The sequence below is a fragment of the Schistocerca gregaria genome, chromosome 4 (genome assembly GCF_023897955.1).
Source record: "Schistocerca gregaria isolate iqSchGreg1 chromosome 4, iqSchGreg1.2, whole genome shotgun sequence".
NCBI lineage: Eukaryota > Metazoa > Arthropoda > Insecta > Orthoptera > Acrididae > Schistocerca > Schistocerca gregaria.
The window spans coordinates 201,487,858-201,513,920 of NC_064923.1; the positions used below are offsets into that span (position 1 = coordinate 201,487,858).

Below are 26,063 nucleotides of genomic sequence, written 5' to 3' on the forward strand. Positions count from 1 at the left end.
TCAACTGAGTCTTCCACAGGGATATCATCCCTGTGGCAGGGTGCTGGGACTGTGAGTGGCATAGGAATGAACTAGGATGTTGTGGAGGTTGGGTGGGCAACAGAACGCCACTTTAGGAGAGATGGGAAGGATCTTGGGTATGATGTCCCTCATTTCAGGGCACGATGATAAGTAATCAGAGCCCTGACGAAGGATGTGGTTCAGTTGTTCCCATCCGGGAAGGTGGAAGGTTTGGAGGTGTCTGGGGAAACGGCAAAAACACTGTTTTTCCTTTCATTTCATTATATAGGCCTCACTTGATTATAACTGACTGTTTTTGAGCGAGATAACTTTTGTTTGTGTAGTGACAATGTTATAGCGCAATTAAATACTTTTCGGCCATTACTCATGCCAAATAAATCCACTACCAACTGAAAGATTGTTGGGTCACCACACTGCTTATCTAAGTATGGTGCTATACGACAGAGTCCTGTGTCCTTGTCTTCCTGCAACCTGTGAAAGACCCATCCAGCTAATGAAATGGAGACTAATAGTTTATTTTGAAGTCCAAATCACAGCAAAATTTGACTTTTGCAAATACACAAAGAATTAACACAGGCATAAGGCACATTAAATGACAAAATATTGTACAGCTGACTGGAAATTGAGTCTCTAACTTATGGGTTTGGAGAGTGATACTTTAAGATTTATCAGGTGAAATATAAAAAGAATTACAACATGTTTTTCTTTTTGTTTTCAGCTTCTAAATGGGTCATACAGCTTCCTTGCTGTTCTGCTTCAGATGAACAACTCCAACTGAGAACTGGACTCGACTAAGATTGGGTTCTGCAGATATTCCTCAAATGGCACTGCCGTTACATTAAAGAGGAACAAACCATGCAAACTTAATGCAGAATCTTTTAGCTCAGGCTTCTAGGTTTTACGTTTGTTTCATGCAGACAGTCCACTACCACTACCGGCTGTGATACCAGTCCCTACACTTGCACTTGTGGTGGACTTGCAAAGGCTAATATTCACACCAAAATTAAAGTTATTTATTAATCTATATTTGTTTTAAAACAAAACTAATATCTACATGAGGGAAAATATTGTGCGTCTTCTGGAATGCAGTTAGAAATCACTTCTCAAAAGCAGTCAACTAATCTCTTATGTATCTCTATACATACAAAGTAAAATACCTGCTCCTGTTTCATGAATGTCATATTTGGTAGTATTCCCCCTTACAGTTAATTAGGGAACCTATAGGTGTAAAAAGTTGACAAAATAGAAGGAAAAAAATCATGTTTCAGTATTGTGTCTTTTATGATGTAACGAATTTCAGTCACTGAGAGCTATACAGCTTACACTGTATTGAATGTTGGTACATAGCTAACACCTGTAAGTTTGAGTGTGATTATTATTCTTTAAAATTTTTTACTCATTGAAATAAATACATTTTATCTTAACCCAGCTGAACACTAAAACTGACAAGTAACAAATTGTACTATCTTATGGAAATTCACTGAAACTTAATTACATTTTCCTTAGTAAAAGAGTGTACAGGAGAAAGGAAATTTTGTTCTACACTCATGCTCATAAATTAAGGATAATGCTGATACATGGTGAAACAACACTCTGGTGGGTGGTTTGAGGGTTTAAATCACCTCAGGGTATGACCATGTGGTGCATTTGACTTGCGGTCATCGCACAGTGGTGCTGGCAGCAGTCCACATGTGCAGAGGTGTATTGGTGGTGGTGGTGGTGGTTAGTGTTTAACGTCCCGTCGACAACGAGGTCATTAGAGACGGAGCGCAAGCTCGGGTTAGGGAAGGATTGGTAAGGAAATCGGCCGTGCCCTTTCAAAGGAACCATCCTGACATTTGCCTGAAACGATTGAGGGAAATCACGGAAAAACTAAATCAGGATGGCCGGAGACGGGATTGAACCGTCGTCCTCCCGAATGCGAGTCCAGTGTGCTAACCACTGCGCCACCTCGCTCGATAGAGGTGTATTGGTGTATGTCAGAGTACGGTGTAGCTAATGGTGACTGTGTGTTGAAAATGGCTCAATGAACACACATTGATGACATTATGAGGGGTAGAATACTAGGGCGACTGGAGGCTGGTCAAACACAGCAGGTCATAGCACGGGCCCTCCGTGTACCACAAAGTGTGATCTCAAGATTATGGCAACAATTCCAGTAGACAGGAAAGGTGTACAGGCACTACAGTACAGGACGGCCATAGTGTACAAAACCACAAGAAGACCGATATCTCACCATCAGTGCCTGCAGACGGCTATAGAGTACTGCAGGTAGCCTTGCTCGGGACCTTACTGCAGGCACTGGAACGGTTGTCTCCAGACACAGTCTACAGATGACTGAACAGACATGGTTTATTCGCCCAGAGACCTGCAAGGTGCATTCCATTGACCCCAGGTCACAGAAGAGCCCATAAAGCCTGGTGTCATGAAAACAGTACATGGGCATTGAAACAGTGGTCCCAGGTTATGTTCATGGACGAGTCCAGGTATAGTCTGAACAGTGATTCCCACTGGGTTTTCATCTGACACTAACCAGGAACCAGATGCTAACCCCTTAATGTCCTTGAAAGGGACCTGTATGGAGGTCGTGGTTTGATGGTGTGGGGTGGGATTATGATTGGTGCATGTACATCCCTGCATGTCTTTGACGGAGGAACTGTAACAGGTCAGGTGTATTGGGATGTCATTTTGCACCAGTATGTCCTCATTTTCAGGGGTGCAGTGGGTCCCACCTTCCTCCTGACGGACGATAATGCATTGCCCCACATAGCTGCCATCATGGAGAAGCACCTTGAAACAGAAGATACCAGGTGATATCAGGTGAATGGAGTAGCCTGACTGTTCTCCAGACCTAAACCCTATCAAGCACATCTGGGATGCTCTCGGTCGCCGTGTCACTGCACGTCTTCAAACCCCTACGACACTTCAGGTGCTCCGGCAGGCACTGCTGCAAGAATGGAAGGCTATACCACAGCAGCTGCTCAACCACCTGATCCAGAATATGGCAGCCCGTTGTGCAGCCTGTGTACTTGGGCATGGTGATCATGTCCCGTATTGATGTTGGCGTGCATGGCAGGAAACAGTGGTGTTTTGTAGCTCATGTGTTTCGGGACGGTTTTCTCAATTATCACCAATACCATGGATTTACAGATCTGTGTCGTGTGTGTTCCCTAAGTGACTATGCTATTAGTGCCAGTTTTGTGTAGTGCCGTGTTGTGTGGCACCACATTCTGCAATTGTCCTTAATTTATGAGCATGAGTGTAGATAATTCTTGATGCTAATATGAATACTTGACAGTAATGTGAAAGACTGGTTTCATCCACGGATGAGAAAAGCAGTGTTTTCAGTGGTATGGGGAAATAGACAAGCACTAGGTCCTGATAATTATTATGGATCTGTAGAGTTTCTCCTAGCAAAAATAGTTTTCTTTAATTTCTTAAAACACTTACTATCCATACAGAAAATCTTAGACTGTAAGAACTGGGGAAAATCAAACAAACTTTTGTTGTTTAATGCCTATTACCCATTTTCCACTTGACTGAATTCATTCTTGTTTGTGTGAACCTAGTGCACAATTTGGTTCCCCTGGGGAACATGTAATTTGTAACATAAAACTTTTACCTCACCCTTTCTGACAGTTCTTTCCATAGAATGTCTTTCCATAGAATGTCATTGGATTTAACAAATTGGTAAAATCTCTTTTGCCATCCACAGTATCCATTGACATTTCTTAGTTAATACAGTGATATAGCTTATTCTGTCAGAAAGACATTGAGTCTTAAAGAATGACATTTTATTTTACCAAAGCTTAGATATTGATGTTTTCAACATTTATAACTTTTAGAAAGTTCTTTTTCCTAAAGAAGTCCTAGCTGAATTTCGAAAGAACGTTTCGTTCTTCAAACAACCCTCTGACAGCCACCATTCTGATATTCTGCTATTTTGAATAGTGTGCTAGTCGAGACTCCACAGTATTTGCAGTAACTCATATCCTTAAGTTTCTCAAAATAATTTACTATTTTCTACTACATCTTCTGCAATTCCCGAGTCCAAACACCTTTTGCTGTCTTTAACAGTATCTTTAAAGAAAATCTTATTAGTGAAACTAAGGTATTATAGCATACTCATGTCATGCGTGGAGTCATATACAACCAATAAGAAAAAAAGATCATACTAACAAATGATATCATGAGAATTAAATAATATTTACATTTGAGAAACATTAAATATGGTAACCTGAAAAAATCGGCATTTGGCCACTGCTGTGCTTGACCTATATAAATGATTTACCAAATACTTTGTTTTTGATGACTCAAGTACACTGGTAAAGAGCACCATACCACACATTCAGCCGAATAGTAGAAAGTTTTACTTTTAATCTTACAAAACTCATATTAAGCAATTCAAGGAAAAAACATAACATTTAGAAACTTCCTGGCAGATTAAAACAGTGTGCAAGACCAGAACTCAAACCCAGAACCTTGGCTTTTGCAGGAAGTGCTCTTACTCCCCGGGCATCCAAGCACGATTCATGACCCATCCTCACACCTTCACTTCTGCCAGTATCTCTTTTCCTACCTTCCAAATTTCATGTAATTTCTCCTGCATACATTGTGGAACTAGCACTCCAGGAAATAAGGATATTGTGGGGAAATGGCTCAGCGGCAACCTAATCTGCATCAGGAAGTTTAAAAGCAGTATGCACTCTACTTCAAAGTGAAAGATACATTCTAGAAACAATCACCCTGGGTGTGGCTAGGCCATTTCTGTCCAATATCCTTTCGCCAAGAGTGTTAGTGCCCACAATATATGCAGGAGAACTTCAATGAAGTTTGGAAGGTGAGAGAGAGGTACTGGCAGAAGTGAAGCTCTCAGGGAGATCATGAATTGGACTTGGATAAACCAGTCAGTACAGTACTTGGCTGCAGATCACATGATTCTGGGTTCAAGTCCATTCTAGAAAACAGTTTCAATCTTTCACTCTGCTACAGAGCGAAACATTCAGTCTGAATATATGAATGGTGTATACATTCTTACTGGCACCAGATCTAGAGATAAATGGACATACTCTAAATGAAATGTCCTTTATAACATTATGAGGATTCAGGTATCACATAAACTTAGGTGGCAACAGCACATAGAAATTGCTCTCACTGTGTTAATTCCATGCAAACTAGATATGCTTATGCCTGAAGCAGGGATATTCATCAATCACAACATACTGCTATCCAGTGTAAAGTACACTTCTGGAAGTGAATATTAGAGCAAGATGTTATTTGTTCTTGACATGAATTTACATGAACTTCATTTGATAAATGCTTAAAGAGTTTGGATCTGGTCAGGAGATGTACTTCAACAGCCTAATGGTAAGGTGACTGCTTAAGTGAAACAGGATACCCTGACACAAATTTTCAATTATCGCTTCAGATTCCTGCCCTATCTTCAGCTTATCCTGTCCTATTTTGATAATGTTTTTTATCCAAATATTATTTCTGCAATGATCTGACATTTTTGATACTATTGTACTAACGGTCTATGAACAAATAAATAAATATTCATTCCCCAAAATAAAAATTCACTCTAAAAATAGAAACATTTGCTCTTCTACTTGCAATCCATTTTTCTTAGCTAATTTATATACAACACCAGTCTTCTGGTCAGGTTCTGTGTATCCCCTTCTCAGCATGAACCTCTGACTTCAGTTTTGGTCATTGTTCTTACAACTGAGAAGTTTTCATCCTCAAAAAAGCATTACAATTTGTTGACCATTCAGAAAGGAAAAAAATCCAGGTCTACACAAACATAATTTAGAAAAATAAAATACATTTATTCATATTAACCATACATTAAAATCACAATCAGTGCAGCTGCACATACACAGACAAAACACTACTATCAAAGATATCACAGATAATTAAAAGTTACAATAAACCTATCAGTTTCAACTTTACTTAAAAGTTTTCTGGTTTCAAAAATCACACAAATGTTATTCAATACAGTACGATAGTATCTCTGGATTAGTGTTTCACAGCTACAACAAAGATTTTTTACATTCCTAATTATAATAAAGGGCAATAAAACTTAATTAGAAGCACCATCCACAACTACAGAAAAAAATAATGATATCAGGAACTTTGTGTTTCCGTAAGCAGTGTCTAACAAATCCTTCATACAAAACTGTGTTTGTTTACTTGAACAGTTAAGTAGAGTTGGTTTGAAACTTCAGCAGTTCGTACAGATGTTAACACACCATGAACTTTAAAAAGCTACAGACTTTTATATGATAAGGGAACAGAAAAAATGTATAGCTGCTTCAAGAGCTTTGTCCAACATGGTCCCTCATAAAGAAGTCATCTTCAGTTCTATGTGATTCTCAAATAATGGTGCATTCATTTTTGTACTTTTCTGTGCATCAACGATGCTATTAAAATAAACTTCTTACACTATACATAAAACAATAATATATCAATCTGCCATACTAATCTTCTTGGATACCAAGAAATATAGAAATATACATAATTTTATGGTAGCACTATTTCAGCAGCATGAAAAAGAATTTACCTGCTTGTTAAATGACTGTGATAAAAGATTACATTTTGTTTCTTTAAAACAGTATATTATCTTCTACTATAACAAAAATTACGTTCTTTTCAATATGAGGTCCCTGAAAAATAAATGAACTTTTGCAATGGCACTGAACACTGCCTTATACAAAAAAAAAAGCCACACTATCACATAATTCTTTTAATCAAAGACTACTTAAGTACCATCGGAGTCAAGGCTCATTGGAGGACTATCATCACAAGATAACTCTGCTGTCTGATCAGTCTTCAGAGGCACATGGAAATTCTTTTTGAGCACACGACTTCGTGGGGTCAGAGCCAATGGTGAGAGACTGGGAGGTTCGCCATACTGTTCCAGCTTGAACAGCCTACGCTGAACTTTTTCACTCAATTCTGGTGTAACAGCTGGTTTACTTAGCTGTGATAATTCTGCTGTTGAAGGTTTTGTTTGTCTCACATTAAGAGATGCATTTCTCACTGGAGTCACAAAATTCTCATTTAGGAATGACAAAACAATTCCTTCACAAGTATATGAAAAATTGTCAATATCCTGAAAGAGATGGTGCACTGTCAATTAAATGATTTAACACCAACACTGCTACAAAATAAAAGTAAAATAACACAAAAAGTGTCACAAGACATCTTAATGAGTCTTCCTCTGCTTTGCACATTACCATTTTTAAATGAAATATTTTGTTACCATGAGAGATTTTTAAAAATAAGTATTAAGTATGTGTAAATAATATATTACGCATTTTTTGGTCAAAGACAGTATACTATAGAGAAGCTTCTTTTCAACACCAAATAGAACTGATTACAATGTAATCCATGTAAAGTAATTAAAGTTTAATCCATTAAGCAGACAGCTTACTGGAAATTAAGTAAAATGAACAATAATGTAGAGAATATTCAAGCTTCACTGAAGTGTCCTTTTATTGACAATGAAGCAGTTGTTACAAGTACTTCTTCAGCTTGATGAAACTACTCTCAAACTTCTAGTAGATGAGTGAGTAGAACAACACAATTTCAAAGTTGTAATAGCACGTCACATTTCAACTTTCTGCCAGTTGTCTCCTGAACGGCTAATTAAACTTTGTCCCTTATGTCTGCGATTAAATGACTAGTAAGTATGAATGGAAAAATGTGTTTACACTGGCATCCAAAAGTGAGTAGTAGTTTGGCTTGTTACAGCTGTAACTTAGGAAACATTTCAATTACCTGAAGGCAAAAACTTTTAGAATAATTTTCCTTATTTCCATGTTATTTACCAAGAAAGTGTTATAAGGAGGATAAAAATTGGTTTGAATTATTACCTCCACGTTTACATTTTCTAACACTGTGCTATTTAGACACACTGAAACACGAAAATAGAGATATTACAGGTGGCTTACGTAATGAAATTATTTCATAAATAACACAGCTGGTGTATAAAACATTAGGGCATTATGAAGGTACTACCAGAAAACACAAAACACATGTTATGTATGACCAATTGCGATACAAATATATGATTAAAATTTCAGATTAATGGCATTTTACTGCTTCGTAAAGGGATATGGTTTGTGATAACATTTCAATTTGCAGTATGACATTTTCTTTGTGCAGCATCAATCAGAAACATTATGAATTAATCTGTTCCGATCTTTTAATTGAAGACTACAGTCCATTTATATTAAAAGCACAAAGATATTTTAAAATCAGAAAGTCAGATTCTAAATGACCCCGCCCCCCCCCCCCCCCCCCACACGCACACACACATTTCTTGTGAGTCATACCTATTCCTCTAGTTTCTTTGAAGCAACTGTTCAACATGATCAGCTGGAGACTGATGGCAAGAACAACTTATTACAATTGCTAATTGCCTTCAGTAAACAGCAGCCACCACCTGAACATGACACAGTTGTCTTGAAGAAATGTTGTGCAATTTACAAAACACATCGAGTGACGAACTGAGAGCAATATATTGAACAGATCTGTCAGAGAAAGCCTGAAGAACCACTCCTCTCTTCTCTGCAGACACAATTCAAAACTCCTGAGCATGTGAGTAAGGCCTTGTAATGCTTCAAAGGCTGGAAAACTAGCACCACAATTAAATGAGCAGCCAGTTTATTGAGTTCTTCATGCAGCCTACTCCTTTCCATTTCAGATACAGCACATATCCATCCAAACTTTGGGCCAACAGGAAAGTAGACAATGGTGAATGCTGACATTTTCTAACTGTCCCCAGTATGATTAACTTATTGTCTCTGTCCCAACTACTTGGATGTCACAGATGTTTACTGTGTTGTCTACTTTAGTTAATCTGTTGAGTAAATCTTAATACCGGCTGTCTGAATTTCAATTATTTTCGTACAACATTCTACAATTTCCCACTCAGCAAAATCATTTTCCAGCAATGTACATTCAGCAGTGAATATATCTCTATAACTGTAAAGCCCATGTTCAAAACTACAAGTGACAGATCAATGAAACACTCCATTCCTCAATCCCCTTAAATACTAATAAACAAGTGTGACGATAATTTGAACTAATTTTTTAATATATACAGACCTTAGGATATCATACGATTAAAAATGGGCATGCCTTTGGTGAACAACAGAGCTTGTGCCACTAACAGTAAAGGGTCATTTTGGAAAGAATGAAATTTCGGTTGTACTGGAGATGCTGGTGACTGCTCAAATACTTATTATTCGGAAAATACTTTAAAAAATTTTTGGCATAGTCGCACTGCGTTTCAATGGGAAATTACAATGTTTCTTAAATGGCTGGAAATGACTACAACATCTGTCTTATGACCTAACCACAGCTGATGATAGCCATATGTGACAAACTGTCATAGTATTGAAATATCATTTTCAATTGTTTTCCTAGTTATTATTTCCTGTCCTTTACTTTTCTTGGTACATATATAACAATATTTGCTAGAGAAATAATTGAGCTAATGACTAATGACATGATGACATGATGATTTGAGTTAGCAGGTTTCTTTTACATTAACAGAAATGTTTAGTTTCCGCATCACACTAATGAAAGTAAATACCAATTGAGAGAAATAGGTAAATTTTAGAAGTATTCTGATATTGAAAATATTTATACTTAATATAACACTGGAAAATTCCATGTGGACAACAAATAATGAAATAAGTAAAGATAACTGTTTATTCAATAGTGGAGGCAACTCCAGTTGTTGTATATGTTCTTATCTGTGGCACACCTCCCTGTGCACTGAGTGATTATTTTTACACATTAGAACACTAATGCTCCATGCAGACGAAGACACAAAATTCAGTGAAGCCGCAGGGTAAACCAAAGACACATGATGGGATGGCATCTTACACGTATAATGTGTGTGAAGGTCTATGAAAATGGAACACTTCAGAGATATTAAGCTAAAAGTTGAGTGCATGCTTTTTGATCTGAATGTGCCAAATAATGTTACAAGTAGTACAATAGTTGCTTTAAGGATGGCCAGTGTATGTTTTAAAATGTGCCTTAGAGTGAAAAAAGTGCAAATGATCTACCAAACTAATTACACCATTATAGGTGTTTGACTATATTTATTTGTGTTCAGATATGATGGGCAGACGTAATGTCCCTCTACTAACTGGTTTCTGTTCCCCAGGTCCTTACAATAGCCAGAATAAGACAAACTTCTTCTTTTTCTTCTTCTTCTTTTAAGAAAAGCTTCTGGGTATCAATGGTTTCCTTTCTTTCCACTTCACTCAATGGAGCTCTTCTTGCACCCAATGCAAATGGTGGTGGAGTGTCAAGTCATGACCAGATGAAAGAGATCTGCTTGCAGTGATTGTTTTCATATCATCTAAGTTTCAGAACAAATGTTCGAGCAGGTATCAAGTATCTCATTTTTACCCTTATATGTGCAGCCTGACTGAGGTGTACTTGTCTGCCAGAGCTTAGTATTGTGAACTTAATAATTTCAACAAGAACTTTGAAGTCAAATGCAAGTGACAACTTATAATGGATTTTTTCTGCGGAGTCAATGGATTTTTTTTATGTACACTACAATATGAGTATCATCTCTAAATTCAAAATGGGTGCACAACTAAATTAGGTACATTTGTCCACCTGTTTGCGGTTACCCTAGGCTATCATATATCAGAACAGGAACCATTCCTGATTGCATTCCCACTTCTATATGTAGCTAGATGCAGCTACAGATATAATCTGCTGAAAGTAATTTTTCTGAATTTTGAAATTTATGTCATGCGCAAATGTGTCATGCAATGACAAGGCAGTTATCAAGTGTGCCAACTGCAGTGTACTAGGAGGCACCACTTCCCAATGCAACACATAATATCCGACACTATTGTTAGAGGTGTCATCCTAAAATTTATTCCATTTTCTGTCAATAATCTCATGTTCAGTATTAACTGAATTCTCTGTTGGTGCTTGGCACTACATAACAATAATACTCAAAATGAAACACTTTCCTAATGTTCTACAAATACTATAGAATATTGGGAAAGTGTTTTCCTTTTAATATTAATCTCATGTTTATTCATCAGAATCTTTCAAACACCATTTCAAGTTAGGACTAGACTCATTAAAATAATAATGACAAGTGTTCATACTGAAGAAGAATCCATACGTCCATAAAAATGGATGTATGTATGTTCCACATCTCCTAAACCCCTGGATGGATTTCAACCAAACTTCGTACACATACCACTTTCTGTCTGGAAAGAATTGCTGTGGTATAAAAATCACCTATCTCTCAGAGGGGTGGAGGTGGGGGTGAAAAAGCACTTTATCCCACGACATGTCAATACCCATCTTTAGTCATCCAGTATTTGATAATGAGAGCACGTCGACTTGCTACAAACTTTACACATAATTTCACTTTTTCTGATTAACAACCCCAGCAAAATGATGAAAGGAAAAAAAAAAGTTGCTTGCTTATTACAGAATCACTGTTCACACCGTGAAACTTATACATGAGTAATGATGTTTTAATTTATTACTTCTTTACTACTAATCATATGACTACTGTTTCTGGCAAGCAACTGCACATGATGGGAGAAGCTATCCGTATGGTGGGAGTAAGGCGGAGGCTGTGGTGGCAAATGGAAGGGATACCAGGGTATGGGTGGGGGCAACGGTAAAGTGCTGCTTTTGGGAACATACAGGGATGAGATGGAGAGAGGGTAGGATAGCTAGGTGGAGTCATAAGGTTAGATGGAGGGTGGGGGTGGGGGTAGGAGTGGAAACAGAGGGAAGTAAAAAGACTGTGGGAGCGTTTGTGGAATAGAAGGCTTTGTAGTGCCAGAATGGGAACAGGGAAGGGGATAGGTGGGTGAAGGGCAATGACTAACAAAGGATGAGGCCAGGAGGTTTATGGGAATGTAGGATATATTGCAGGGTGAGTTTCCACTTGCGCAATTCAGAAAAGCTGGTGCTGGTGGCACAGACCGCGAAGCAATCACTGGAATGAAGAACACCGTGTCTGCAACTGGATGGTCCAGCTGTTTCTTGGCCACAGTTTGTCAGTGGCTATTCATATGGACAGCCAGCTTGTTGGTTGTCATGCTCACATAGAATGCAGTATAATGGTTGCAGGTTAGCTTGTAGATCACATGACTGGTTTCAAAGGTAGCCCTGTCTTTGATGGATTAGGTGGTGTTTGTGACCAGATTGGAGTAGGTGGTGGTGAGAGGATGTATGTACAGATCTTGCATCTACGTCTATTATGACAATAAGAGCCATGAGGCAATAGGTTGGTGGCAGGGGTTGTGTAGGGATGGACCAGGATATTGGGTAGGTATGGTGGGCGGCAGAATGACACTGTGGGAGGGATGGGAAAGATAGTGGATAGGACATTCCTCATTTCAGGGCACAATGAGAGGTCATCAAAATCTTGGCAGAGAATGTGATTCAGTTGGTCCAGTCCTGGGTGGCACTGAGTCACGAGAGGAATACTCCTCTGTGGCCGAATGGTAATATTTTGGGTGGTGGTGTGTGGCTGGAGAGATAAGGCACAAAAGATCTGTTTCTGTACAAGGCTGGGAGGGTAATAACAGTCTGTGATAGTGTTGCCAGATTTTTTTACCCTGTAAGGGACAAATGTTCAGTTAGGCAAGAAAAACTAGGATTTCATTTTTTTACATGAGACAAACGAAAAACAAAATTATTTTTTGTGATTTATTAGTCTTTATTATATTTTAATGAAGAATGTGTAAATTTTAACATGCTTTTGTTTGATTTTAAATATCTAAAAAAATCAATGCAGTCATTATCATAGTTGAAAGTGGTTATTAATTCACTTTTTATGGAAGTTGAGGTACATTTATTTTGTACATCAGCCCATTTCTGTGAAGCATTTGTAACTGGGGATACTAAAGATGAATGTTAAGGTGTGAAAGAAGTTAGGGATTTCATTCTTGGAAAATCCTTCCACGATTTTCTTGCATTTCTCAATCGAATTCTTATTTTTGCCATCAAAAGACTGTGCCATGTCCAGGCTTCTTTTATTTGAAATTCTTCGTATAAGAGGTCCACGTTCAGTTCAAAATGGTTCAAATGGCTCTGAGCACTATGGGACTTAACATCTGTGGTCATCAGTCCCCTAGAACTTAGAACTACGTAAACCTAACTAACCTAAGGACGTCACATACATCCATGCCCGAGGCAGGATTTGAACCTGCGACCGTAGTAGTCGTGCGGTTCCGGACTGAGCGCCTAGAACCACTAGACCACTGCGGCCGGCTCCCCGTTCAGTTGATTGATCCTTAAAAGTTCTGCAGTTTTTTGAGAATGGTTGTAAATGATTGGCGATTTTAAGTTTAAAAACAGCATCTTGGAAAGGATGTTGTTTTCTGAGAAATCATATTGTGGTAACAAATATTCTACAAAATTGGTGCAGAAACATAGAAAATCATTCCACATAGTTTCTTGTGCGTTAGTGCTTAATTCATTCATTATCTCTGTTGTCTTACTTCCAAAAAAGTTGTGTCGTATTCTTTGCCCAATCTCCTTGTGAATCCCGTGTATTTCAGCATGCATCTCAACAACTGACAAAGACTCTGATTAATCTTCTTCACTGTTGTTTTTATAGAAAACATTATCAAAAAACAACAAATACACTAAAGGTTTTTCTCTTCTTCTTCACATATGATTATATTTTCTAACAAATGGGGACATTCATTGTGGAATTCGGGAAAATGAGATTTTAGTGCAGAAGGACCAAGAGACAAAAATCTCATGGCAACATGTTTCACTATTTCTTCCCCTTGGACCACATTTACTTTAAATTTGAGTTGCAAGTTCACTCTTTGTTTCTCAGATCTACTGAAGTGACTGCATATTTTCAGTATCAAACTTTCTACATCCACTTCCAGTTTATCAGTACTGTATTTTCCAGCATTGTGGAGAATATGGACGGGGCACCAGCTTTGAAAATTTTATCATTTATCAGCCGAAAGAAGTGTATAAATGGAATGGTTTTGGTCAAAGTTTACATGAGTAAATCCTAGGATCTGACAAGAAACTGGACATCCTGCAGGATTTCTGGGATAGGGTCACTGTGACAGGACTTGTAGGTGGGTGAATCTGACAGCTGACAGAGTCCTTCTGCCAGGTGATTCTTGCTGCTGAAAATGACAGTGGTAGAGCTTCTGAGAGCAGGTAGGACTACCTTTGTAATAGACCTAAATGAAAGACCTGGCCATACATCCTCTCACCACCACCTATTCCAATCTGGTCACAAACAACACCTATCCCATTGAAGACTGTGTGAAACCAGTCATGTGGTCTACAAACTAAGCTACAACAACGTTGCTGCATTCTATGCAGGCATGACAACCAACTGCCTCACGAATGGCCATCGACAAACTAAGGGCAAGAAACAGCTGGACCACTCAGTTGCTGAGGACACTGCCCAGCACAACATTCTTCATTTCAGTGATTACTTCACAGCCTGTGTCATCAGGATCCTTCCTACCAACACAAGTTTTTATGAATTGTGCAGGTATGAACTCTCCCTGCAATGTATGCTACATCGCTGTAATCTTTTTGGTCTCAACCTTTGTTAATCACTGCCCTTTACCCAATTGTCCCCTTTCCTGTTCCCATTCCAACATCACATAACCTTCTAATCCACCAATGCACCCAATCATTTTTCTCCTTTTCCACTCCTGTCCCCCACCCCCCATCAACACCCCTACATCCTCTATCTAATCTCCTAACTACACCTAGCCGCCCATCTCCTGACTTCCACCACCCGGACTGCTTCACCCATCATGTGGAGTTGCTTGCCGTCTGGTCTTGGCAGCAGACACAGTGGCCATGTATGAGAGAGCTGCATTTGTGTGTGTGTGTGTGTGTGTGTGTGTGTGTGTGTGTGTTTGTTTTGTCTATTCCATAAGAAGGCTTTCTGGCTGAAACCTTACTTGTTGAGCAGTCTTTTTGTTGTGCCTGTCAGCAACTCAACGTTTCCACTATATGGTAAGTAGCAATACATCCTTTTCATAAAGTAAAATATGTGAAGCATATTTGTCATGTGTGTACGTGGGCGATTCCATCGGTAAAAAAGTTCATCCTAAACCCCTGAAATGATTTGAAACAAATACGGTACACATATTAGTTATGATCCAGAAAGAAGTACTGTGGAAGTCAGAAGCACCAGCCTCCTGTTGGAGTGAGCGTTATAAAGAGGAGAGAGAAAGGGGAAGGAGGAGATGGACAAACAGCGAGGGGAAAGGAGGACATGGACACCGATAGTGGGAAGGAGAGGATGGACAGAAAGAGGGGAGGGGGAATTGGACAGAGGGAGTGGAGAGGAGGAGGTGGACAGAGGGAGTGGAGAGGAGGAGGTGGACAGAGAAAGGAAAGAGAAGAAGATAGACAGAGAGTGGGAGGAGGAAGAGATGGGCAAAGAGACAGGGGAAGAGGAGATGGAGAGAGGGAGGGGGAGGAGAAGATGGACATAGAGAGGGTGTGGAGGAGATGGAGAGAGGGAGGGGGAGGAGAAGATGGACATAGAGAGGGTGTGGAGGAGATGGAGAGAGGGAGGGGGAGAAGGAGATGGACATAGAGACAGTGTGGAGGAGATGGACAGAAGGGGAGGGGGGGGGGGAGGGGGGCAGAGAGAGGTGAAGGAAGAGGTAGACTAATAGAAGATTGGCATAAATATACGAGGTGTGATCACAAAGTAATGATAATTTATGTTTTTCACACATGATCTTTGCTTATTCATCGACAACAACTTTGTCCCCTTCAAAGCAATCCCACCCAGATGCAATACACTTGTGCCAGCGCTTTTTCTAATCTTGAAAGCACTTCTCAAACTTAATTTCCATTATGGTGGTCAGCTCCTTCAGTAATTCTGTTTTTATTTCACCAATGGTGCCAATACAACGTCCTTTCACGGTTCCCTTCAGCCTCAGGAATAGATAGAAGTTGCAGGGGACCACATCAGGCAAATATGGTGGCTGAGGCAACATAACGATTTTGCTTTTAGCCAAAAAATCATTGAGGTGCAAGTTGGAGCATTATGATGATGTAATTGCCACGAGTGGTTTTTCCACAGTTTTGGTTGTTTTCTTCAGGTTGTTTCACACTAATAACACATAACTTCCAGGTAGTGTTCCTTATTGACCGTACAACCACAAGGCAGAAACTCTTGATGTACTATCTCATTGTAATCGAAGAAAACAGAGAGAAGAACCTTCAGATGTGATCAAACTTGTCGATTGCCCCCACCCCCTGTGGTTCTTCATGCAGTTTCCATTGGGACGATTGGGTTTTGGTTTTGACGTCATACCTATATGTCCCTGTTTCGTCACCTATCACAACTTTCTTTAGAAGTTCTGGATTAATGGAGATTTCATTCAGCAATTCCTGAGTGATGTCTATACAACGTTGCTACTGGCTGAAATTCAACAATTTCCTAACAAATTTTGCTGCTATTCATTTGATGCCCAAAAAGCCTAACAACATTGCTTGGCATGACCCAAAGAATATGCCAAGCAGTCAACATTTCCAATTTGGTGGTGTTTTAATCCATTTTTCAAGCAAAATTATATTCAAATCCATTGCTTCAAAAAGTAAGATTGGCCAAGCAGTCAAAGCCATGTATAATCTTTTTGACTGCCAACAATAAACTAAATATTCAAAATATCTGAAAATGCAGAAATATGTTGGGAAAATGTGTACCAACGAAATAAAACAAAGTTTTTGAGAATTGGATGTATAAGGTCAACAAAATAAAAAATTTCTCATTACTTTTAGATCACACCTCCTATACCTGGGCAATGCTGGGTAACACATCAGGTGTAGCATTTTAATTTGTTATTCCTTACGAATAACTGTATTCACAACACATTTTGCAGACACTATTCACGTACATCACTGAATGTATCAGCAAAATCGGTATGACTCAAAGTTCGGGAGATATGATGTCATAAATACTAAGATGTGTGAAAAACTGCCACATCACACATGGTGCTTTAATTTATTAAGTCTTTGCTGCTAACTTTATTTGCAACACATTTCCCAAACAGTTACCAAATATACTAGTGGATGTACCTCCAAAATAAAAGTATTGCGTGATACACTCTTCAAGAGATATGATGTCATAAAAATAGAGCTATGTGAAACTCACTTGATATACAGATGAAATGTGTACAAAAATGTGTGAAACATGTTAATATATGAGGAATATGTTACATGCATGTGAACTGTATATGACATTTGTGCACCCTGGCAAAGTCGGATGTAAAAAGCTCCTTGTAAACCTCTGGATTGATTTCAACCAAAGTTGTTACACATATTACTCACTATCTGAAAAGAAATACTATGGAATTAAGAACCATCAGCCTGCTATTGAGGTGAGGGTGATAACTCTATGATAGTGAAAAAAGGTGGGGAGGAGGTTGACAGTGAAATGAAGAGGATGAGATGGGCAGAGAGAGATTGTCAGAGAGAGGAGTAGGATGAGATGGACGGAGAGGGGGGAGTGTAGGAAACAAGGTTCCAGAGGGTGATATGAACTTAATACATTTTTGCAATTAAATAAGAAGTATTCATACCATATTAAGATTACTTCTCAGTGAGTCAAGAGCTGCAATGAGGTGCTTTTGACGAGGATGTTGCGAAAAAATTGAAAATTCTGTGGCATATGTTGTGGGTATCCAGTGAACAGCAGCACCCACACGACTTTGTAGATTACTACAAGCCACTAAAGCCTTCTGCTGAAGTATATCCTCCCAACCTGAACCCTGCAAGAATAAAACCACACATCACTGCAAACAAAATATCACTGCAGAAGCATTAACAATAGCTACACAATAATTTTATGCTATGATGAAATTTGCAGTCAGTGATCCATTTGAAAATGAGAATTATGGCACACTGAAAATAATAAAAAAATAAAAAATAAACAAACTTTAGAAAAAGACAATCATTACCACTTAAAGAAATTAATGTTGCCACATAAAGTTTTAGATGACACTGGAAGAAAGAGTCTTTTATAATTTACTGAGGGAAATTAATGAGCTGTATATCTGTATGTGGCCAAAATTTAGCCATACATGAATTCCAACAAATTTGGTGTGGTTGTTACTGTAGTGATGATTTGCTCTAAATCTCAACATTTGAACAGGAGTTATGCAAAAAAGAGTTTGTTCTCTAAGAATCTACAAATTGTAGGTAAGATACTGTTGGCATTTTATTGTAGTGTTTGAGAGCAGACGCTGACTTCCCTTCAGGTGGACGAATGGATATTCGATCAAGTTTATAACATTCTGAATTGCTTTAAACGGTGCACGAAAGTTGGGTATGACACTGGAAAACACTGGCTGGAATAAAAACAATGGAATAAGTAAATCAATCACTGTATGGTGAAAGCATTAAGTAACAGACAGGCACAGAAACAAGAAATGATAGCTCAATCTATATTTTTCTTCAGAGCACGTACAGAACACATCTATACGTACAATTATTAATTACATTTATGTGCCAGATTGTAGTTAGGTGCCTACTGCGTGTCACCTCGACAATACAGTAACTGGTTACCATTACTCATTTTTCAATTTACATCAAACATAAATATCGATCTGTCACACACAACTTGTAATACAGAGGTAACCAAACGAAACAGTATAGGTTATAAATATAACAGCAAAACAGTAACTTAGAAACAAGAGAACATATTTCACTGATAACTGCAATTTCTAACACATGACTTATAATTACAAGTAATAAATACCTTAAGACCATTCCAGAAAGAAATGCCCACAATATCCATGTCTGCATCAGCTAGGTAGACTGTCTGGTAATTTCCAGAGAGAGGAGCGACATGTACAACAACTCCAACACAGTCCATTTCCCCAAATGGCGCATGAAGATTGCCACTAGACACCTGAGACAATGGTGTTGCATATCTGGCTGGGAAATCTTCTGGAAGGTGACTAGGTTGTGGCTGATAACGAGACTGGCGGCACGCAGAAAGTTGCAAGTCTCCATTCCTGCAACAGCAAGACATGCTACATTTGATTGGTAAATTGACTATTTTGTTCTCGTTTCAGTTTTTTTCGATGGCAAGTTTAATTGAAAAATATGCAGCTGTGTAATTTTGTTCTTTAATCAATAAAAATGCTGTTGAAACTATTTTAATGTTGGAAACAGCTTATTAAGATGATGTTACAGGAAAAAATTCAAGTGTTGGCTCAATTTTAAAATGGTGACATGTCGATTGATCACAGACCTCTTTCTGGATGTCCATCAATTGCCCGAATCGACAAGAACATTGTAAAAACTGGTCTCCTCAGGTCATACCATCAATCAAACCTTTTATTTGGAAGTTTTAAGAAGACTGTGCAACAGTGTTTGTAAAAAAAGACCCCATTTGTGGCAGACAAAGACTGATTCTTCCACCAAGACAATGGATCTGCACACACAGCCACCTCTGTTATTTTCTGGATAAAAATGGCATGGTTCCCCTGGCCCATGCACTTTACTTGCCTGACCTGGCTCCATGTGACATTTTCTTATTTCCACAGAATGCCGATTTGACACCACTGAAGAAGTCAACGAAAAAACAAGGAAGGAGCTGTCAATCATTTCTGAAGATGACTACAAAAAATATTTCAAACAGTGGAAGCACTGGTGCGATAAACATACCAGTTGTAACAAAGTATTTTGAAGGGGGTTAAGTTGCTTTGTAAAGAAATTGGAAAATGTGTACCTTTTAAAAAATAATTCCAGTTTTTTTTAGTACCCCTTGTATTGTTTGTGTTTGTCATCATGATAAAATATGTTAACACATTTTCTCTTCCTTTTTCAAGTAGGAACTTATTTGTTTGCATGTACGCAATACCAACTACATTCTAACATCAGGAGAATACACTTACTGGTTCCTAACATGAATTAACACAGATTCGGGAGCCCAATAAATATGGAACATGCATTATTTGATTTATTCAATAACACTATATACATTTTATAAAATTTGAGAGTCACTTCATTTCTATTAAAGCAGTTATCAGTTCTTTGGATTTTGATGAACCTTGTGCTGATGCCTCATTTAGGCAAACTGATCAGTTCTCTGAAGCAAGTGGATGTTCTGCTACTCTTCATTTATCATTCTTACAAAATACAAATTATTCTTGCTTTTATTTAGATGCTCAGTAAACATTTCTGTATAGGATTCACTGTATATGCATGCAAAGTAAATACCATGCAAGTGATTGAAGAGGAAGGCAAAATTCAATATCCTACATTTTCAAGAACATTATACAGAAACCTGGGAACTTATAACCCAAGTGAATTCCTAGCTTAAGAAATAAAGTTTCAAACTCTGAAGATGGCAATTCCACCACTGCTGTGTATCTGAACCCTTCCATTCACCTCTTTTCAGTACAACCAATTTCACCTTAATTTCCTTTTCACTGTCCATATGTTTGTCTCCTAATATCTAAAATTCATCGCTTTTTATCACTGTTTTTGTGTACCGATTGTTTGTGAATAATGCGATTCATTTCCAATCTCGACTTTCACTTCAACCAGGGAACTGCATTATAAATATTTATTCTGAAATTTAAATATCATATAATGTAGTTTTGGGAGGGGTTATAGTGGAGGTGGAATAGAAAGAGGGCATAAAGAACCTGTGTGCCTTTCTCTCTCTCTCTCTCTCTCTCTCTCTCTCTCTCTCTCTCTCTCTCTCTCTCTCTCTCTCAATGAAGAGCCTCCTTAGCGAGCCCTAAAATAACGATTGAATGTCTGTTTTCTTCTTTTACATTTTTTGTGCATATTTCAGCAATACTTTGCCTAATTTGAAGCCATATGACCCTAGATCACTTAAATACGCTAGTACATAAATTGCACTTAGAATTACTACTTCTTACCCACCCATTTCAAGTACCTTTCTTCCAAGATGTCATACATGAAGCTCTACAAGACAATTGCAGCAAGATTAAAGCAACACATTTGAAGAAACTAAGTTAACTCAGGCCATCAAATGATAGACTTATCCCCGGCACAAAGAACCATAGCACTCACAAATTTTTCACAAGAGTAGTCAATTCCACAAACATTCACTTCAATAACAATGCACTTTCTTGACTAAACAAAGGCTTAACCATGACTTAATACCAGAACTTAATTGGCATAACATTAAAGATATCATCTGCTCACTTAAAATGGAAGCTGATATACCCAAAACTAACTAAAAATGAACAAACAGTAATACGTCACAAAACTAATAAATTAATAGAAAAACATCTAAACAATAAAAGAAGCTAAAGAAGGGTACCAGTTACACATACGCATCAACATGAAACTCAATGAGGGCAATGCACTGGCAGTGAAATCTGATAAAGAATCTACAGTAGTTATCACGGACAGATGTGAATATGTAAATAAAGGCGTGAGTTCTTTCATAATAATCATACGCGAGAAATCTCACATGACACCACATGACACCACATGACACAACAGTAAAATAGAGAGGCGGTTTGATAAAACATGTTTCTTATTCACAGGCACTGACTGCATGGGGCCTGAGCCCCTCAAAAATTTGTACGTGGGGTGGGGTCTCCACCTCCCAATAATTTAAGAAAATTTTTAGTTATATTATGCTTTGTAAAATCACAAAATTATGTTGAAATTTTTCATATTCCCTGTTCGACGATAGTCACCTTTTAAAATACATTCAGTAATGAGTTAAAACAAATAATTATTGCGGTATTAAGCAGGTTAACTGAAAATGAGTGGTGTGAATTATGAAAGTGTTACGGTGCTGCAAGCACACTTAGAATTTGTCCCGGTGCACGAACTTTCGCATAAAGTCTGACGCCGGCAGGCCAGTGCTGCGGCCATGGCGACATCAAAAGGACTGGAGCAGAAGTGCCTGGAACCCTCTGCCTCACGTTGCCTTGATGCTTTGAGACATTACGATGCCGCAGCTATATAAATCTCACTCTTCTGTCTCAGTCATTCAGTGTGGATAGTTTCATTCAGTGCATGCTGCAGACGTGTTTAGTGTTCCGACTAGTGTCTAGTGGACTATTTTATATGACTATATTTTATTCGTTTACTTAAGTCTCTTAGTGTATTGTGAATTAAGTTTGCAATGGATAAATTTGTTACAAAAAAGGCACACTTGGAAGTTGATGATACTGCACATCAACCTTCAACAATTATTGTGTCGTCAATTGCTTTGTCATCTTCAGGTGAGAACCATTCACAGCTGAAACCTGGACAATCCGTTAAGGGAAGATCATTTAAGAAGTCTTGGTTGATCAAATACACATGGCAAGAATATGAAGCATCTACCAAAAAAGTTGTTTGCAAAACTTGCAAATAGGCAGATGCTAAAAATCTATTAAAATTTTCTTCAAAAAAATAAGGTGCGTTTACTTCTGTAGGGTTTTCTAACTGGAAAAAGGCTTTGGAAAAATTGCATCTTCATGCAAGTACGTCTATGAATAAAGGTGTTCTGAAACTAAATTCTATCACTAACTGAAGTGTGGCCTTCTAATTGAATGGATAGTTAGATAGTGATATGAAGAGGGCAGTTTCGCTCTTGAGACAATTTTTACTACTGTGCAATTTCTACACCAACAAGGACTAACAATTAGAGGGAACAAAGACATAAACTCAATTTTTTTCAGTTGTTGGAACTCCGAAAGAATGACATACCTGAGTTTAAAGATTGGTTAGGGTGTTCGGAGTATAAGTGGACGTCTGACGATATTCAAAACAAGATCATTGATTACTAGTAAAGTCTGTGTTGAGAAAGGTATTGGATTCAATCAAGAAGACTGAACATTTTTCTATTATGGTTGACAAAACAAGTGATTCTTCGATTCATGAACAAGTGTCACATTGTATTCGTACCGTCGATGATTCCTTAATCATCAACGAAGTCTTTATTGGCTTATATGAGACCTCCCAACACTGAATCACAACCTCTGTTTAGTATTGTAAAAGATGTTTTTGCTCGTCTTGATTTGTCAATGGATAACTTAAGAGGAGAGGCGATAATGGTGCCTCAAATTTGAGAGGTAAGTACAAAGGACTAAAAAAGTTAGTTTTGGATATACAACCAAAAGCACATTATGTGCACTGTACTGCACACAGTTCAGACTTCGCAGATGTAGACAGTCTCGACCATCTTATGTCTATGAAGGATATTATGGTTTTAGCCAAGGACTTAATAAACCCTATAAGGGAATCCAACAAAAGGATGGGACTTTTCAGAAGCATATGCTGTGAGAGTGTTAACGACCAAGCTAGTCTATGACCCCTTTGCCTGACTCAATGGACTATGCGAGCTTCTGGTATCTTGAGAATATTGAAAAACTTTGAAGAACTTCTGTAGTTTTTTTTAAACATTTTCTGCAGAGGACAAAACAGAGGAAGGTTACAAATATGCAGGCTACTTTGAGTCAACATTACAATTCAAGACCTGTTTCCTTTTACGTCTTTATTGCCATGCAATGTACCCAGTAGAGGATGTCAATGAAAAAAATTCAATGCCCTCATCTAAGTGTTGCTGATTTGGAAAAAAATATATGAGGGCTTGATTTGTATATTGAATGGAAGGCGTGATAGTTTTGAACTCTTTTGGGAATTGTGTTTAAAAGAAAAATCTTCGCAAGCTGTTGATCCTTTGCTTCCTCGGAATTGAAGTATACCAAAGAAGTACGAAAACAACAAAGCCAGCTCACCGCACACTTTCAAAACCCCAAAGGAATACTACAAGGCTATTTACATTGAAGTTTGTCAAATGGTGCAATCTTGCATTACTGAGTGGTTTGCTTCAATTGGACTCACACAGGTCATTGCAGTTGAACAAGAGTGCTTGCTTTTAGTAAATAGAGGTGAAACAAATTTGCGAAAATCAATGAGTTTTTCAAAAATGACCTAGACATTGAGAGACTGAACTTACACTTGAATATGTTAGGTGACATCACTAATAAAAAAACAACTGGTCTTAAAAAACATGCGTGATGTAAGAAAATACATTACACAAAAGGCTGGAGATGGAGAAATGTTATGTGAAGTAGTGAAGTGCAATAAGCTTCTCCAAGTAGTTATCAATCACGATAGCAATACGAGACTGGAATAGAAGGGAGAACCAATAGAGGTACTCAGGGCACCCTCCGCCACACACCGTCAGATGGCTTGTGGAGTATGGATTTAGATGTAGATGTAGAATGGTCATTTAGCGGCCTTAGACGTCTGAAGTCATATCTCCAATCAACAATGGGACAGAAGCAATTGAACAACTTGGCTGTTCTTCATGCCCACCAAGACATTTAGGATGAATTGGATATCCGACTAGTCATCAACGACTTCATATTCAGTAATCCAGTCAGGTGGTTGACATTTGCACCTTTTCAAAGACACTCCAGTCCTAACAAAGACATTTAGAGCAATATTAAAAATCTTTATAAAATAGAGAATTAAATACATAATAATGTTAAATTTTCAGTTCCAAAACATTAGTACTAGGATAGTACTATATTACTATAGTACTGCATTAGTTATTTTCAAATACTTGAATATTTTTAGGGTGTACGACCCAATTAAAACCCGCCATTTACATAATTTTTGACTGAAAGTATTAGGCATACTGTATTAACTTTATTAACCGTATTAAAGCATTAACTTTGAGATACTGTTTTTATTTAATGAACCCTGAGCCTTACAAAGTGAGCTTAAATTACCTAATTCTCTTATTAATCAAAGTGCTGTGCGACAGTAATATTTTATGTTTTATTCTTTTAAAGATAGTTTAGGATTTATTTAAATGCAATTTCAGTCTTTCAGGGCTATATATTCACTGCTCTGTAATAGTCTATAAGGACGATTATTACTATACATTAAATTAGCTTTTTAAGAAAATGCTGTGCATGTTTATGTTTTGTTTCTTTTTTTAAAGCCAAAAAATGTGTCAGGCTTGTTGAGTTTTGTGGAGTGTCATGTTATCGAGAGTCCATTTTTTGGGATACTAATGTTGATCATTTGACTATAAAGACACTAAAAAAACTTTAAAACTAACTATTTTTCATGTAAAATTTAGAAATTTTTTTCGGACAAGACCCCCAGTATGAGCCCCCCCCCCTCCCCTCCCCCCAATATCTTTTATAAGTCAGTGCCTCTGTTCGTTCTTATTAACAAAGGAGGAAACTTAGAGACTAACAATCATGAACCAAACGGGTCCAAAGCTACAGGCCCAACCAAAGATCCATAAAGAAAATCTTCCTGTCAGACCTATTGTTAATGCTATGAATCATCTAGGCTACAAAGTTACGAAAAAGCTGCATTCAATTTTGCAAAGCCAAAAAGATTTCAAAACTCTTTTTCAGTGAAAAATAGTTACCCAGCAATTCAAGGTATCAAATATCTTCAGATTCCATTCAATGAGAAGCTCATTTCCCCTGACATTGTAAACTTACACAGCAGTATACCCATCAAAGAATCCATAGATAAAATCAAGCAAAATTTATTAAAACATCATACTATGTTCACAGGGGAAGTAGTTGAACTAAGAGAATTGCTCGAGCTTGTCTTCTTACACAGTTATTTTACATTCAATGGCAAATGTACAAATTTGATGTGAGGCTAGCAATGGGAAATCCTCTCAGTGAGATCATTGCAGACATCTTCATTAACCACGTCAAAAATAAACTTCAGAGGAACAAGGACACAATTGCCCACTGCTGCCGATATGTGGATGACACATTCATTGTATATAATTGAACTAATGAATAAACAGAAACTCTGTAAAGCAGGTTCAATAACTCGTGCAGTAACATCCATTTAATGACACAACATCAGAAATATAACAAAATAATTTTTTTAGACATGACACAAAACAGACCCTGAACGTCGAAGTACACAGAAAAACCAACAACATAGACACTGTCATTAATAAATCCTCCACACACCCAAACTCGCATAAACAAGCTGCATTCAGATCCTTCTGAAACAGCGCACAGGAATTCCTACTT

The 26,063-nt window shown here is 37.9% G+C and overlaps 2 protein-coding genes across 2 annotated transcripts in view; one reads left to right on the forward strand and one right to left on the reverse strand.

The window, feature by feature from the left end:
- LOC126267654 (odorant receptor 83a-like) overlaps window positions 1–808 on the forward strand; it is a 177,450-nt gene extending 176,642 nt beyond the window's left edge. The window contains exon 9 of the mRNA XM_049972954.1: window positions 740–808. Within this exon, the coding sequence (XP_049828911.1) occupies window positions 740–799 (60 nt within the window). The 3' untranslated portion in view covers window positions 800–808. The remainder of the gene's footprint in view (window positions 1–739) is intronic.
- A 5,048-nt stretch (window positions 809–5,856) lies between these two features.
- The window catches only part of LOC126267011 (breast cancer type 2 susceptibility protein homolog), a 222,346-nt gene continuing 202,139 nt past the window's right edge, over window positions 5,857–26,063 (reverse strand). The window contains exons 14-16 of the mRNA XM_049971781.1: window positions 18,809–19,067; window positions 17,631–17,819; window positions 5,857–7,135 (exon numbers count right to left, since the gene is read on the reverse strand). Coding sequence (XP_049827738.1) covers window positions 6,782–7,135; window positions 17,631–17,819; window positions 18,809–19,067 — 802 coding nt within the window. The 3' untranslated portion in view covers window positions 5,857–6,781. The remainder of the gene's footprint in view (window positions 7,136–17,630; window positions 17,820–18,808; window positions 19,068–26,063) is intronic.